Source organism: Dipteris shenzhenensis, chromosome 22 (assembly GCF_047967505.1).
Source record: "Dipteris shenzhenensis isolate YYH24624 ecotype China chromosome 22, Dip_SZ_1.0, whole genome shotgun sequence".
NCBI lineage: Eukaryota > Viridiplantae > Streptophyta > Polypodiopsida > Gleicheniales > Dipteridaceae > Dipteris > Dipteris shenzhenensis.
In genome coordinates this window covers 48,346,858-48,364,642 of record NC_141617.1, presented here as the reverse complement: position 1 = coordinate 48,364,642, position 17,785 = coordinate 48,346,858, and the positions used below count along the sequence as shown (strand labels likewise).

Genomic DNA, 17,785 nt, shown 5'->3' with positions numbered 1-17,785 from the left:
AATAACCATGAACAAGCTATCCAAAACACTATACCAAAATACCACTGTTATATGAGAAGACATAGAAAGACTTTAGTCGATGAACAATTATAATTTTGATCATCAAGATAATGTATTACATACAAAAATGCAATTAAGACAAGGATAAGATGATTGAGGAGGGATGACCACATGTTTCCTAATAAAAGGAAAAGCTACATTATAAATCTCTTATGAGACAATTGAACTTAAGAGTAGCTTGAGAAATATCAACTATGTAAAACCTATCAATTATCATCTCATGCTTTTGAGGATTTGGCCTTTATTAAGATTACATAATAGACTTACATAACAGATAGTATGGTGAATATGATCTACCTACTATTGTGTTTGGTTTTAGATTGTGGTAGACGACATCGATATAACTCATGATGTTCAATACTAAAACATGTTCATAACATATCAAGTCTACTAATAAATAGCTTTGAGGATGGATAGTCACCTTCAAATAACATAACATGGAGTCAAGCTATGGTTTCGTTGCATCAAATGACTCACATTCAAGCTAGCAGCAGTGACATGAAGGTGCTTTGAAGATGCATCATTGTTGACAAAGGAGTGTGAGTTTTACAGGTGTCTATCTTTTGTAAAAAGAAGCAACCTATGAAGGGAGGAAAAGTTTGCCTTTGAGAACCTACAATTGGCATGGAACAATAGGTAGCCCAACTATGAAATGTGGAAAGAAGAGAAGCAGAAGGATGAAAATGCCATTTACTCAATACACTTCAGTCGATCAAGGGCCTCTTCTATATGTTCAAGTCTCTCTCTCTCTCTCTCTCCTTTGCCTCCCTTGCTACTAGCATGCTACCTCTTTGCTTGTGTGCAATGTTTTTACTCTTATCCTTGTATTTCCCTTGCTTCTTATGCCTCTATTGATACAGTTGCAAATTCATTAACCCTACACAAAATTCAAAAGCATTCTTTTGACATCGGTCTCAATCAAAGTCAATAATGTTGCAAGGACAAGTTTTGATACTGTGACTGTAGGCAACTCTAATGGAAAAACAAGCCAATCAAGTAAACATGTTGGAACATTAAGTGATTAGGAATACAAATGGTAGTGCCTAATAGGTACTCCCACGTTCATAATAAAACAAAGCATTGAAAGTGCTACCCATTCTTTCAACCTTTTCACAAATATCGTATCAAGAAAGTCATTTTGCAAGGTGAGACCTCACACCCAACCAACCTTCCCTTGTCACACTTCCCTTGTATGTCTACATTGCAAAAGCAAAATGAAGTTTCCGCCAATGAATGCAACTCACTTTCCTTGTATGCCTACATTGCAAAAGCAAAATGAAGTTTTAACCTATGAATCCAAGCGAAAAAACTCACCACCCCCCTAACCCAAGCATAATAGACCAAGTAGAACCACTTCATCCCCTTGGCCTATGTTCTATAATGACAGGTTAGTTTGCAATATGGATAGGCGTTGTTTACCTTCTTATGGGGCTGAGTTGTTCTCATTTATTATTTGTTTTTTATATGATTTCCCCCTCTAATGGGTCCTATATCTTTTTGAAATTAAACTTTGTTTTACAATTTATAATTTTGGAATCAAGTGTTCAAAGGAATGAAAACAATCACATTTTTGAAGATATATATTCTAAAGAATAGTCACATGAAAGGAAAAGGGTAAAGATAAGTTGAAAATAAAAAACCGTATGTAAAAGTTCTGAGCATTAGTTGCAAACATGTTGAAAGTTGGAAGCATTATGTGCATATGATCTTAAGGAACATGTACTTTGTTTATTTGGTGATTATTTGACTAGCAAGTGTGGGTTGTTTCCTACATGGAGTGTATGAAGAGGGAAAACGTAGGCATTGATCATGCTAGTTGGTCTCCTTTAAGGATTCAATGAAAATGGCAAATGCTAGGGGAGTGACATTTGATGCAACTAATAAGTATAAGATTCCATTTCATTAGGATTTTGGATTGAATGGAGAGGATTACTTCTCCATGTGTGCAATCCCTTTCACCTTTATCCAAGTGTCAAGATCCATGGATGATTGGTTGAGTTACTGCATGTTGTGGAGAGCATTGTTCAAGCAAATATGGTAGAGAGGCCGATTTTAGCACACCACATGTGAGACTTGCATTGTACCCAACAATGGGCAATGCTAGGTGAGCATTTTTTAATCTTCATTGAAAGATCTACGACTCGTTGAAGGGGGATTTTTGTGGTGGTGTGTGCCTATGGAACTTGCACCTGCTTGCTTATCCGCCCCTAAAGGCAAAATGCGAATATGCTAGGAGGAGCAAGTCCCAAGACAAGGTTATTAAAGACGAGCAAAGGTAGGTACCGTAGAGGTGGCAATTGTTTAGCAAGACTTTGCTTGGATTCCTTAGTTTCTCCAGCCATCTCTCCAATCCAGCAACACAATCCATTCCTCATCATACGTTTATTTGCCCACCCGGATCGCACTTTCTCACTGTTCGCTCCCCTTGAGCCCGCCCTCCATTTCTCACTCTTGCCTTTGTTATGGTGGACCGATGAAGCGCTGGAATGTGGCGGTGCAAGGAGATCGTGAATGCACGTGGAGGGCGGAGCTCTTTTGGTCTGGGCCACGCGAGGGTAAAGGCACCACGGTTGTTGGACCGTTGGAATCACAGAAGAAAAGCTGGGAAAGAAGCAAGAAGTTCTGGCCATTGAAACATCCAAGTAATAGATCTTGTGAGACCGATTCCCCGCAGCTCACGGTTTCGGATACCCAATGCAAGAAGTTCTTGCGATTGAAACATCCCAGTAACAGATCTTGAGTGAGGCCATTTGCCCTCGAACTCGCAGCTCCCGGCATGGAACGGAGGCTCGAAGACAGGTTTCGGATGCCGGTGGGGGAAAATGCAGACATTCGTGGACGTCTGAGTCTTGGATGGATGTAACGAAAATCAGTCATATCTGTGCTTGCTGCCGAGAAGAGTTTCGTAACGTTGATGCAACGAATCGCTCTGACATTATCTGGACTGCTCTTCCGTCCGACCTGGGCCTTCTCACTTTATGTGTAAGGTTGGTGAGACCGAACACTTCAGAGCAGAGAGTTCTGGCCCGGCGTCAGCTGCTTCCTCTTTCGATCAAATGCGCTGCCCGGAAGCAACTCAGCGTCCTGAACAGAAAAGTTGCGCTTCGATGCTTTTTTTTTGGTGTCAAGACATCAAGAATGACCGCAAGAGCATCCTGCCTCTCATCATCTTACGCGGGTTTGCCTATTCGGGTTTGATTCTACATGAGGATCGCTAACTTGTTCTTGCGTCACGGAAGCACTAGTGCGAATCGGGCGTCGGAAAAGCGAGGAATGAGACGTATGGACACGATGATCCAGAAGTTTGCAAAAGGCTCAGCTCTAGCGTGTAGTAGTGCTGGCAGGTGCTCCATAGCTGCCATCGTTTGGAGCTTGGCTGCATGGATTATTGTTCTACACGTGTATACCTCTTTCAACCCTCCGAATTCGGCTCTAACGGATTTCCAGGCTCCGTCAAGGCGGCTTCCGATGTACCGGGAACTCGAGGAAATTGAAGAGAGAGTTCCGGAGATGGTAGAACAACGGGGAAGGAAGCGTGGCCTTCCTTTGTCTGGCCGACAGAGACCAAGAAGGATTTCAGCAGCCGACGACTTCCTGAATGCTTCGTCCCTGAGAAAGCATCTGTATTTTCCAGACAAGAGTCTAGCCATCAATCCTTTGAAATGTTCCGACAGCGACAAGTACTATTTCTATCCGGGTAGAGAATGGCGCGACTCCGACGGGAGGCCTATCCAAGCACATGGAGGTGGAATTTTATACGTTCCAGAATCAAAGACCTTCTACTGGTATGGCGAGAACAAAGATGGTAGAACGTACCGCGCTCACAGGCGTGCCACCGCAAGGGTAAGGGCCTGCTTTTAACCGCTTGTGGGAACCAGACGATGTTACCCGTGCAAATTCAGACAGAGAATGAGGATTTTCAGTATCTATGGCCTACAGGTTTACTGGATTGCCATCCAAATAGAGAGAGGCTGCGTGGGCATATTATTAGTTTTTTGGAATGTCTTATTTGTTCCTCTCGCCCGAACCTGCGTTATTGAACCGCTCCTGTTTCCTTGTATTTTTGTGCTTTCTCTGTGTCGTTAAGCTTTTCCTAATTCATGAGGAAAGAAAGTGCTGGGTTCAAACGCAACGAAAAAAGACCTTTGTCTCAGCTGACTGGCGTTTCTTTTCTATCCACTACATCTAGGGTTTGAAACTAAAATGTATTACTCATCGGTGATGTGGTACTCACATGAGGGGTTTATGAAATTTTCGTCTTTGTTAGCTGGTCGGAACCAAGTCAATGAGCTATGTTCAATAAGGGCCTTGTTTGAGGAGACTGATGATTCCAATATAAAGTAAAGATGCATGCGGGGCAATGCCTCATGGCTCACTAACTAAGACACATGAGCTCTAGAGATTTATCTGTAGTTATCCAGAATAAAAATAGGATCTACTAAGTCATCCCTGTAGTTATTTAGAATAAAAATAGAATCTACTAATGTTACAAGTGATCCCTGTCTGAAGAATGTTTTGTTCTCAAAATGAGAGTACAACTCTGCAATAATCTCCATAATGACAGCTTCAAAAGGATTCAGTAATAAGGAAGACAGCATTGGTAGGCAGTAGAGACAGTGGAAGATGGCACCCTTGCAGCTTCATCTTCTGGCAGTCCCGGCTATGTAATTTCGAATTTTCTATAAACCTGGCCCCTTAAAATGTAGTCTCTGAATCCCAGATCTTCACGTGTATACTGATTTTGACCATCTTCATCCATAGGAGGAAGATCCTCATTGACCTACGTGTCAGACATTAAGATGGGGAAAGCATTTCCAACTCTGGATGTAATTGGCAGCTTCAGCTCATACGCTACTGGTCCAGCCATTCTTACCACCCAATGACCTACTTTAGGATGATTGCTTCCCTCAAGTGGTGCAGATCTGCTTCTGTATCTTCAAATATACCAACAGTCCCTCCCTTCTTAAAATTCCACCTCTATCCTCTTGTTATTTGCATATTCTTAGCTGACCACATGCGAATCTGCTTATTACCAAATGTAGTAGAGCTTCCATCTTGGTAGAAACCTCTTGCACTTGGAGAGCCACGATCTTCATGTTGCCGATGCTAGATGTTGAAGCCATAAAGGAGCTGAATGGGCTCTTACTTATTGAGGAATGCTTGGTAGTATTCTGGCAGAACTCAGCTAAGCATAACCATTGGTCCCAAGCTTGCTGTGTATTATGACAGAAATGTCTAAGGTATTCCTTATTGAGGAATGCTGTGGCAGAACTCAGCTAAGCATAACCATTGGTCCCAAGCTTGCTGTGTATTATGACAGAAATGTCAAGGTATTCCTTCAACCATTTGTTTACGCTGTGTGTCCACCCATCTGTTTCAGGTGCTTGGTGCGAGTCTTGTTCCAATGGTTGAGAAGAGCTTCCACCAAAAGATCCCTATGAACTTAGAATCTCCATCATTGATTATCTCCTGATGCAACTTGAATACATATTCAATGAACTAACTGGTACATGGTTTTGGGCAAGGATTCAGTGCCAGCAAAGGCAGAAAAGAGCACACCATTGTCAGGGCCAGCAAGGGCATAACAGGGCAGCAGGTTGACCTAACCAGGCTGGACCAGGATGAGGTTGGGAATGTTCCTGGATTCATCTAGGTATATTCAATGAACTAACTGGTACATGGTTTTGGGCAAGGATTCAATGCCAGCAAAGGTGGAAAAGTGCACACCATTGTCAGGGCCAGCAAGGGCATAACAGGGCAGCAGGTTGACCTAACCAGGCTGGACCAGGTCGGCTGGTTGGCTGATCCAGGTCGGTTGACCAGGTAGGTCAACTTGCTGCAAACAAGGGGGCTTTGCTCTCCATTCTGGGGAATAGATTCAAGGCAGCCTTGCTTCATTTCCAGCGTCCAGCCCTGGCATTTACTCCAGCATACAGCAGCAGTCCAGCATACAGCAGTCAGGAGCAGCTTTGGGAAGGTGCCAGTTCAGCTTTAGCAGGCCTCCTACAGTCCAGCTCTGCATCAGCATTTGCTACAGCATCTAGTCAGCCTCAGCATCACATCACAAGTTAGTCAAAGCACAGATCTATTGGAGCTCAGCATTTTAATCAGTTCATTGCATTCATTCTAGTAATCGCACATTGCATTGCATCCTGTTTGCATGTCTTGTATCAGATCTCCAGGATGCATGTATTGTGTCAGATCTTTCATCTCTCTTTCTCTCTCTGTCTCTCTCTCAGTGCTATCTAGCTCATTATCGCAGTTAGTCTAAGGTTGATTAACTACGGTCCACAAGTCCCCTCATGTTACATTGTAGTACTTGAAATACTCAAAGGTGTGATAGCTGGACCCGGAGATGATATATATTATATGTGTGTGTTGCGCGCGTGTATGTATGTTTGTATGTATAATGATTGTGTCATTGGCCCTTTCTCATCTCGACACCATATCTTATAACCTTGTAGCTGTTGGAATAGGGTTGGTCATCTCACCCTTTATAAGCCCCCAAAGGAGGAGAGCAAAGGGGGGTGGACCATAGGATGACATGGCTGGCACATTGGCAGAACCAAGGCTGCCATGTGGGCAGCATGCTCACAACAAAACAAGGGCCGCCACATGGGCAGCAAACAGGCTGCCTTGTGGACAGCACAAATAAAGGACATACCTGGCAGTTGGAAGCGACCATGGAGGACAGCAGTTGCATGGCGATGCCACGTGGCTGTCTGCAATTGGAGAGGGCAGATCTGCGCAGGGAGAACAAGCTGGAATTGCTGCGATGACCTGGCGCTGACATGAGCAAGTGTACAGACCAGTACGGGGTGTTGCAGGGCTGTGTACAGACACACTTGCTGCAGATCTGGAGGCTGGAAGAACCCTGAACAGTGGCGGAACAGCAGCAATGGAAGGTGCAGGGTTTTGGGGGGCCAAAAGGCCCTGAATCAGGGCGGGTTAGGGCTGGACACACCTGGGCCACTGGCAGCCTGCCATGTGGTCAGGCAGGGCTAGCCAGCCCTCAAATTATGTGCCTCCACCCGCGGCTGATTCACAGACTACAAGGTCGGTGGGGGGGGCACTGTTTGGGTCGGCCAAATCCCCCCTACCAGGTTGGTTTTATGGAGGGGCTTCCAGCCTCGTAAAAGGGAGGCCTTTGGGCCTCATTTGACATCCATCAAAGCACCACTTCAGGCAGCAGACTGGAGCAGCAGACCAGGCGGGCTTAGAGATTTAGAACTGCCAAGGTGATAGTAGAACAACTTTTGGTAAGATTAGAGGACCACACTTTGGAGGGGCTTCCAACCTCATAAAAGGGAGGCCTTTGGGCCTCATTTGACATCCATCAAAGCACCACTTCAGGCAGCAGACTGGAGAAGCAGCCCAGCACCTTTGGGCTTACATCCAGGAGGAGAAAGGAGGGCTGGAGAGCTGGCAGACAGAGCTAGGAAGGGGGCTGCTCACCCAGGCTGACATTCAGGGCAGCAAGTTGCGAGGATCAGGCACATGATGACTAAGGTCAGTGAGGACCATGCGGGCTTAGAGATTTAGAAGTGCCAAGGTGATAGTAGTACAACTTTTGGTAAGATTAGAGGACCACACTTTGGTGGGACTCTGGATCTCTCTTTTGTAGTGTGTCCATTTGAGGATGGAAATATATCTTTTGTTGGTACTATCTCTCTCTTGGATCATAGTCTATTTACTGGCTTGCACACACACACACACGGTTGTGAAGTACACATAAGTAAAGAAGTTTGGGATTCTGTAGTTAAACACTTCTGTGTGTAATTCCTGGGACACTCTATCAATCTTCCGCTGTGGGATACGCTCTGTGTGGTTAATTTCTAACATGGAAGTTTATGGGAAGTCGTGCTTGAAGGCAAGGACCTTGTTGAAGGACGACCTTGATTCATTGCATGGGGGAATCTTCTTCGACATCTGAAGGTTGTGCCCTTTGGAGAAGGAGGGAGACTCAGGTTTAGACATGTGTGCTGTTAACACTCTTACTCTCTCTCTTTTCAGCTCATTGTCATGGCCAACAGATATCAGATCCCTAATTCTGGTGACACGAGCAAGCTTGATGGGACCAATTACCCATTTGGAAGATGAAGGTTAGGAGCCATTCACTGTTGAGGGAGTCTTGGGAGATAGCGAATAAGCAAAGAGTTGATGCCTCAACCCACCATGAGTCCAGTGACAACAACCACTCCGTCAGTGACTATACTGGCATATGCTATTCTGGTGACAGCCTGGCTCAAGCTCATTCTTTTGTTCTTTATCTCAATGAATTGCTTGAAGAGTTTGTAGGATGAGTAGTCCATAATAGTGTTTGTGGTACTTCCTCAACTACAAACGGCAGACTCTTCCTTCAATTTGAGGGACATGTATGAGCTCAACAACAAAGCGAGGATTTGGGTCCTTGAGATGGAGCTCTACGGCATGAGCATGGATGAGAGGGATTCAGTATAGGATCACATTACCAAGATGAAGGTGGTGCGGGATCAGCTGGCGGCAGTTGGTCAAAGGACAAGTTCGACTAGGATGGCTAGGCTATTGCTGGGAATGGTCCCCAAGAGCTATAGTAGTTTTGTGACTACAATGACCGTAGGGCAAAGGGCGGAGTCAAATGCCAATGTGGTGGTCACAAGAGGAACTTTTCTTGGTGACATCTCTCAGTGTTGCCGAGGTAAATTATGCGGACCGTGGTGTTAGGGTGAGGATGTTTGACATTGAGAGGTGGTTAGAAAGTTTTGTGAAGGTGAAGGATGGTGATGAGTACATGCTTGGGATTTGATTTCCTGAGTATGTTATTTGGTTGCAGATCTTGCCAGCTGGAGGACAGATTGAAATAGACCCTGAGAGCATGGTGCCTGGAAGACTTAAGTCCTGTTCACCCATCATGAGGGGGACAGTTGGAGGATGTTGGTACCTGGAGTGCTCGAGTTCAAAGGGGGGTACATGACTGAAGGAGGTGGTACCATCAGGTGCCACCAAAGATGGACTTGTGTACCAGGGAGGTGTGCTTATGCGAAATTGAACCTGGTGGAGTAGGAGCCACTGGATGAAAAGCCAGGAAGTGACGTCGATACCTCGAGGGCTACGACATGGGAGCTATTGGAGCATCTTCATTGACGGGTCGGCACTGGGCCAGGATGTATCAATGAGAGGGGGTGTTGGAATAGGGTTGGTCACCTCCCCATTTGTAAGCCGCCAGATGGAGAGCAAAGGGGGGTGGACCATAGGATCACATGGCTGCCACATGGGCAGAACCAAGGCTGCCATGTAGGCAGGATGCTCACAACAAAACAAGGATGGGGCTGTTACATGGGCAGCAAACAGGCTGCCATGTGGACAGCACATATAAAGGACATACCTGGCAGTTGGAAGCCACCATGGAGGTAACAGATGCATGGTGATACCTCATGGCTGTCTGTGATTGGAGAGGGCAGATCTGCGCAGGGAGAACAGGCTGGAATCACTGCAATGACCTGGTGCTGATGTCAGCAAGTATATGGACCAGTACGGGGTGCTGCAGGGCTTTGTACGGATGTGTTTGCTCCAGATCTGGAGGCTGGAAGAACCTTGAACAGGGGCGGAACAGAAGGCGCAGGCTTGTGGGCAGGATTGGGGGGCCAACATGCCCTGAATCAGGTTGGGTTATGGCTGGTCAGGCCTGGTCCAGGGGTGCCCTGCCACGTGGCCAGGCAGGGCCAGCCAGCCCTCAAATTATGTGCCCCCACCAGGGCTGATTCATAGACTACAAGGTCAGTTGGGGGGGACTGTTTGGGTCGGCCCAATCCCTCCTATCAGGTCCGTTTTATGGAGGGGCTTCAGCCCTGTAAAAGGGAGGCCTTTGGCCCTCATTTGACATCCACCAGAGCATCACTTCAGGCAGCAGCACCTTTGGACCTACATCTAGGAAGAGAAAGGAGGGCTGGAGAGTTGCAAACAGAGCTAGAAAGGGGGACTGCTCACCGAGGTTGACATCCAGGGCAGCAAGGTGCGGGGATCAGGCACACGATGACTAAGTCTACAGAAGGTCCGTGAGGACCACGTGGGCTGAGGGATTCAGAAGTGCCAAGGTGATAGTAGTACAACTTTGGTAAGATCAGAGGACCACTTTGGTGGGACTCTGGATCTCTCTTTTGTATTGTGTCTATTTGAGGACAGAAATATATCTTTTCAAATCTCTCTTGGGTCACAGTCCATTTACTGGCTTGTGCGCGCGCGAGCGCACACACACACACACATGGTTGTGAAGTACTCATAAGTAAAGAAGTTTTGCGATTCCGTAGTTAGACACTTCTGCGTGTGATTCCTGGGACTCTCTATCAGTCTTCTGCTGCGGGATACCCTCTTCGTGGTTCATTTCTAACATTAAGAACCAAAATGCTTGTGACTATAGAAGACTACAATAAGTAGTTGTTACCATTGTTACATTCCAAAGTAGCCCTAGTTTGTTCATACCTAACTTGGTTGGCATACCTCACCTAGTCTTAGTAGGTATTAGCAGGGGTTATTAGGGACGAGGTGGCAAGCATCTAAGGAGATCTCTATGGTTAGCTAATTAAAGCCCCACTCGATATAGGTGTAGGGGTTGTGGCTGTATAATTGGCCTAGCCCTCATTGTTCAAGGATGGATCGTTGTGGAATATGGACTCCTCACTGATCGCGTGCAGGTTATGGTCTATGGCTTGGAGGTGAGCTCGACAATTAGCTACCATCTGTGATTTGTTTTCTAATGCTATGTCTTCTCTAGTTGGGTGCTTTACCAAAGGTGGTCCCCTGGATGGGGACTTAGGGCTGAGTGATTATGGTGCTGTTTTAGTTTTCTTGCTGGATGCAAGAAAAAGCCGCCTAATTGGTTGGCTTTAGCCGAGATAAATCGTGGATTTTTGATTGGGAAATCTCTGGTTTTTGGGGCCAGCGAGGGCATCAAATTGGTGTCTAGTGAACACACCGGGAGGTTCCTCAGTTTCTGTGGGCCGAGGCCATAGCCAGTGCAGTACATATCCTTAACCGCTCTCCGACTTCTACTGTTCCTAAAGTTACTCCCTATGAGGCTTATTTTGGAAAGAAACCAGATGTATCTTATTTCCGCGTCTTCGGGTGTGATGCTTTTGTTCACATTCCCAAGAAACAGAGGGAGAAGTTGGATGTTAAGTCCGCCCAGATGATATTTGTGGGGTACAATTCTCAGTCAACACGTTACAGGCTGTATTACCCTTCGAGACAGGAGATTGTTCTCAGCAGGGATGTTATCTTTGATGAACAAATTCCTTCTCCTATGATTGAAGCATAGCCACCTCTTATCACAGAGCTAGTTGATGATGATAGCATAGCAGTGATGATCATGTTCCTGAATCTCCTCAGGTACGAGCAGCTGTTCCAGATCCGCAAACAGTGAGTGACTCAGACCCCACCTCCTCAGGTAGCAGGGGAAAGTTCAGGGTTTCTCAAAAGTACCCCGATGGCTGATTGAAACTCTTCGTGACTCAAGTGTCACAGATATCCCTTCTTCATGGCTTCGAGAAGAGGACGGTCGTCGTAGATCCCTCTGGAATAAGGAGAAGGTTTTGGAGGTACGTGTTGGAAGCAATGGAAGCTCAAAAATGGAAGCGCAATGGAGAAAAACGAGATGCTGTAATGGATTGCTGCAAAACTGAAGTGTGGAGGCTCAAGGGAGAGCAAACATAACAAAACCCTAGGGCTAACTGCCCTAACTGGACTAAGTGTCCTAACTGACCTAGATGGTACATAAACTAACTGTACCAAAAGTCCTAACTGACTATAACTAGGCCTACAAGGCTCATACCAAGGTATAAGTGGCATCTATGGATAGCCCATGAGATAGCCTACAAACCCCCCTTCATGGTATGGGCTGAGATATCCTGGACATGGCTCAGGATACCTAAATATCTAGTGTCATGGTTGCACATGTTCGTCCCGTAGGATATAGCAACCTATGACTGTACAAAGTACAACAGATCAAGTTACAAAAGGTACTAAGTTTAAAGCTTGCCGAAAAGCCTCAAACTTAGGTCGAGGTAGAGCCTTTGTAAAAAGATCTGCCAAGTTGCCTTCAGTGGGAACACAAGACAACTCAATATCACCTGCTGATAATCGCTCTCTGACATAGTGATAGTGAACCTCAATGTGCTTTGTGTGAGCATGGAAAACTAGATTCCATGCAACAGCCAAAGCACTCTGACTATCAGTGAAGATGACGGTGAGAGCAGCCTGACATGCACAAAGATTTGCAAGTAGCTTCTGAAGCCAAACACACTCCACAGTAGCTGTAAAAGCTACTCTGTACTAGGCTTCACAGCTAGAAGTAGCAACTGTACTCTGCTTCTTGCTGAACCAAGAAACGCATGAAGTACCAAGCATAAAATAGTTGCCACTATGTGACACACGAGTGTCGGAACAACCAGCCCAATCACTATCAGTGAACCCATGCATGACAAGTGAAGTATCAGCCCCATAAAGAAGGCCTAAATGCTGAGTGCCTTTAAGATATCTGAAAACACGCATCACAGCATGCCGATAGTGCATAGATGGGCTGTGATCTGCTCAACTGTGAGATAGCATACTGTAGATCAGGTCTCGTATGGCCTAGGTAAATCAAACAACCAACTGCCTGCTGATAAAGAGTGACATCACATGTACCGCTGCCATCCTCAGAAGAGAAGTGAAAACCAGTCTCTAATGGTGTGGATACTGGCTTGCAATCCTCAAACTGAAAACGCTGCAAAAGCTGTCCAATGTACTTGGATTGTGACATTAAAATGCCCCCCTTACTGCTAGCAAATTGAATGCCCAGATAGTAGTGCAGAAGACCAAGAACAAACATAGCAAATGTCTGCTGCAAATCAACTTTAAAATCTGCAATTTGCTGAGCATGTGTCCCAATTACAAGCATGTCATCCACATAAAGGACTAAAATCAGCAAATCTGTCCCACGCTTGCGGATGTAAAGGGTAGCCTTTGTAGGGCTGTTTTGAAAGCCAAGTGTGAGCAAATGAGAATGAATTCTCGAATACCAAGCCCGAGGTGCCTGCTTCAATCCATAGAGGGCCTTTTTCAAGCGGCATACCTTGCTTTCATAACCTTCAACCTCAAAGCCAGGAGGTTGGGAAACATAGATCTCTTCCTGCAAATGCCCATGAAGGAAAGCTGTCTTAATATCAAGCTGATGTATCTGCCAATGAAAGTGGGCAGCAAAGGCAATAACAATGCGAATGGTAGTGATCCTGGAAGTGGGAGCAAAAGTCTCCTCAAAGTCAATGCCATACTGTTGAGCATAGCCCTTAGCAACAAGACGAGCTTTGTAACGGTCCACTGAACCATCAGCTTTCCGTTTGATCTTGTAAACCCACTTAGTTCCAATGGCATTCTTGCCATAAGGGAAATCACACAACTCCCAAGTGTCATTCTGATGGATAGAATACAATTCAGCTTGCATGGCCTTCATCCAACAATCATTCTGAAAGGCATCTTGATGACATAATGGCTCTTCATTGCATGCTGTAGCAACCAAAGTATAAGCAACAAAACTAGCTTGCTCTTCTGGACAGTTGCTCTCGTACGGGTTGGGAGAGGAGTGTCTTGTTTGTTGTCTTTTAATGTGTCAAGGAGCCAACGGGGCTCCTGAATTTCTGCTCTTTCTTGGTCAAGAGCCCGGTGCAAATGATCCTGATCAATGATAGGCATATCAGGCTGAATTTCTGCATGCACATGGGCTGTTAATGACCAACAGATGGAGGAGGGACAACCTTAGATGGAACATCATCCCGAGCATCGATGGAAACAAAGGCATCAAGTTGTCATATATGTTTGGGGCATCAACAACGGGCTGTTTTTGACAGTCTAGCAAAGGCATAGTGGAAGATTCATCAAACACAACATCCCGACTGACAAAACACTTGCCTATGGGGTTGATATAGCTTATAGCCCTTGCTCTCTGAACTATACCCAAGAAAAATGCTTTTAACAGCTTTATCATCCAACTTAGTGCGTCTCTGTGAAGGCACATGAGCATAAGCTAAGCATCCAAAAGTCCTCAGGTGGGAAATGCGAGGCTTACGACCCGTCCAAGCCTCATAAGGTGTGATAGTCTGCAATGCCTTTGTAGGACATCTATTCAAGATGTAATTTGCACACATGACCGCCGCATCCAACCACAACTTATTAGGCAAGTTTGCCTTTCAACATGCATCTGGCCATTTCCATCGTTGATCTATTCTTCCGCTAAGCCACGGGAGGAGTATAAGGCACGGTGCATCGATGATTAATGCCACGGGAAGCAAAAAAAACAGCAAACTCCTTCGACATGTATTCACCCCCCCTGTTTGTATTAATGTGAGCAATGTGCAGCCCACTCTCATTTTCAGCCAAGGCAATAAAGTTCTTGAAGCATGAAGAAACATCAGACTTGGATTCAATGCGAAAATCCAAGTGTACCTGGTGAAATCATCAATAAAAGTAACAAAATAGTAGAACCCCCCAAGAGCTGCAACCCTCATGGGTCCACAAACATCACTATGAACTAGATAAAGCTTACGTGAAGCACCAACTCTCCCATCCTTGGGAAACGTAGGTGCATCTTACCAAGTAAGCATGGTTCATAAACATGTTTGGTAGGCATATGCATTTTGGGAAGATCCACAACCATATCTTCCTTATATAACTTCACCAGGGCTCCAAAATTGAGGTGTCCAAACCTCTCATGCCACAAATGAGTATCTGCCATGGTAGAATCAATAGCAAAGGCATGTGCTTCAGCAAGTGCAGCATCATCATCTGAACATCTATCATAAGCATCAAGTCTGTAAAGACTGCTAGACAATGTGCCAATCAAAACTAGGGTAGAGGCATGTGTAACATCATACACTGCACACCTCACACCATTAAAAATAACCTGAAAGCCACATGAAGCAATGGCTGAAATAGAAATGTGGTTCTTATGAATGCCTGGAACATAAAGCACATGCTCTAGAGTGACAATACCACCAGAGACAGAAGTAAGAGCAACTTGCCCAATACCTTTCACGGTATATGATGCATTATTGGCACATGTGACACTGCCCCCCTTAGATGTAAGCTCCAATGAGCTGAATAACTTCCTGCAGGAAGTGATGTGCTTGCTAGCACTACTATCAAAGAACCAGGCATCACGAACATCTGAAACTGCCATACAAGCATCATGAACATCAGGATTATACTGACATGTAACCAAGAAAGCCCAATGGTGGTCTTGTGCGAAATTAGCGGACTCATGTCGATCTTCTGCACTAGAAGAACCAGATACTGCAATACCAGTGTGAAGATCCACACTTTTCGAAAATGCAAATGTGTGCAATGCGTGCAGAATTTGAATGCCGATTGGCCCTCCAATGGGGAAGAGCGCCGTTGTGAGAGTACTTGTTTCTTTTTCGACCTACATGCAAGGTGGGAGAGAGATGACGGATGAATGCAATGTGGTAGAAAGAATGCTACGTGAGATTCACAATGAAAGGGTGATACCCTTTCATTAATGTCCCTTGAGACCACTCAAGTTCCATCTTCCCATTTACACCTACCCTTAGCCTATGACCCATGCACCTACCATTCAATGCACTCTAGGACCTAGACACGTGTGTGCACATCTTTATTACTAATCATTGGCCAATGTTACATAGTTTTGGTGGTACTATTTACACCGCTTGATCGATCATAAATACAAACATATAACCGCACCATCAAATTGGCGCCTAACAATAATGACTATTAATTAACTAAATAATCATTTCTCTTGTCATGACAACCAGACTCTTTCTTTTTCTTTTAAGATGCTATGCGCTTCCTGCATTCAGAAATATCATGCCCAGGTTTTTTGCAATAGTTACATCTCTTCTTCTTTTTGTTATCCCCTGAAGAAGAGGTAGTGTGTGAATGATCAGCATGGGAATGAGAGGGCTTTCCTTCTGAAACCTTGTCTTTACCTTTGTGTTTATGATGGGCAGCAAATGCTTGATCACTAGCCATAGTAGCATTGCGATTCACACGGGCATCACCCCTTGCAACCAACCTCAATGTAGTAGCAAAGCCTTGATATGAATCAAGCAACCCATCAAGGGTAATAGAAACCAGCGGAGAATCAGGCATAATCTCATCAATGTTGGCCAACTGCTCTTTCAAATACTTCACATTAGTGAGATAGGCATCCATGTTACCACCCTCATCAAGCTTTAAATCTTTCAATTGCCTGCAGAGATAGGCAACCCTCGCCTCATTCCGCACCTAATACAAAGATGCAAGCTGATCCCATGCTTGCTTAGCTGTCTTGCAGGACCGAATATGAGGGATAATAACCCGTTTTACTGAAAGAGCAATCAAGGCATGTGTTTTGGCATCACGACCATCTCACTGAATTTGCTCCTGTGAAGGAGGCAAAGCATGCAGGTGTAGCACTAGTAACAGTGCATGTAGGCCTGGCCTCAAAACCTGAAACAATATGCCATAGATTCTTGGCAACCAAAACATGTCCCATCATGTATGACCACATGGGGTAATTGGTGCCATCAAGCTTGTCATCGGCCCCAATCAGCCCAAACAAATCATCTTTGCCACCAGACATTGTGCTGAAATGCAAGGCAAATGCACCAAGTGGCAAAGCAAATGAGAGAAAGGCAACCTCTCAGAATCAAGTGCCAAATAACTGCCCTAAGCTCTAAAGCTTATGTCTGCAAAAGACTCTGCTGTCCCAAGGTGTACCTGTTGCAAGAAAAATCCCCAAAGGCAACACGAGGCCTTTCCAAAATGCAAATGAAGCAGAAATTGGAAAAAAACCAATGCAACAACGGCTTACCCAATGATGTACAGCAGTGACAGGCTTTGAAAGCGAGCAAATGAGGGCTGGAAATGAGAATTACAGCAAAAGAAGTGCTCCCACGAGGAGGAGAGCACGTAGAAATGGAGTGAAAGAGATCCAATAGAGAGAAGCTTGCAGCTTGAGGCAAAGGGATGCCAAATGAGGAGGGAAGGGCTCAAAGAGAAGTCTCCGAATCAATTCAGCAGCTCCAAATGGCTCCAAACGCCGGCACGCAGCTTGAGGCAGCTCCGAAATGCTGGCATGCAGCTCGAGGCAGCTCCAAAATGGCTCCAAATGCTGGCATGCAGCTTGAGGCAGCTCCGAAATGCTGGCACACAGCTTGAGGCAGCTCCAAAATGCTGGCACGCAGCTCGAGACAGCTCTGAAAATGCTGGAAAATCTGAGAAATGACTGGTGCGCACTCCGAGGCAGCCCGTACTGCATTGAATGTACTGAAATTCTGACAAACCGGACAGAAGTACGGAATTTTTTGACAGATGTACGGATTATCGTGCTATATCTAACACATGTACGGATTTCGTACAAATTTTGACGCATGTACGGATTTTTAAAAAATAAATAAATTGGGTGACAAGTTTGGAATTCCGTACAGATGCTGTAAATGCTCGCGTGTGGTCATTTTTTGCTGCAGCAGGCTGGAAATGTTGGGGTAAAGGCACATTGCCAACCCTTCATTAAAAGATAGGACACCTATGACTGTCTTAAGACAGTCATAGGGTAAACCTAATCCTAATAAAACACAAGTGAGTTTGTGGTGTGGCTCATCATTCTTTCACACCCGCACTTGAGTGTCTCTCTCTCACTCTCACTCTCTTGCTCTTCTTCCTCCTTCACTCCCCCTTCAACTGGTATCAGAGCCAT

General features: G+C 45.3%; 1 protein-coding gene across 2 annotated transcripts in view; it reads left to right on the top strand.

Moving 5' to 3' along the window:
- Nucleotides 1-2,360: 2,360 nt before the first annotated feature.
- The window catches only part of LOC147888214 (uncharacterized), a 67,695-nt gene continuing 52,270 nt past the window's right edge, over nucleotides 2,361-17,785 (top strand). For both annotated transcript variants that reach the window (XR_015543100.1, XM_087393354.1), the window contains exon 1: nucleotides 2,361-3,903. Coding sequence is in view for 1 of the 2 variants with exons in the window: in XM_087393354.1 (XP_087249480.1) it covers nucleotides 3,265-3,903 (639 nt within the window). In the remaining variant the exon portion in view is untranslated. The remainder of the gene's footprint in view (nucleotides 3,904-17,785) is intronic.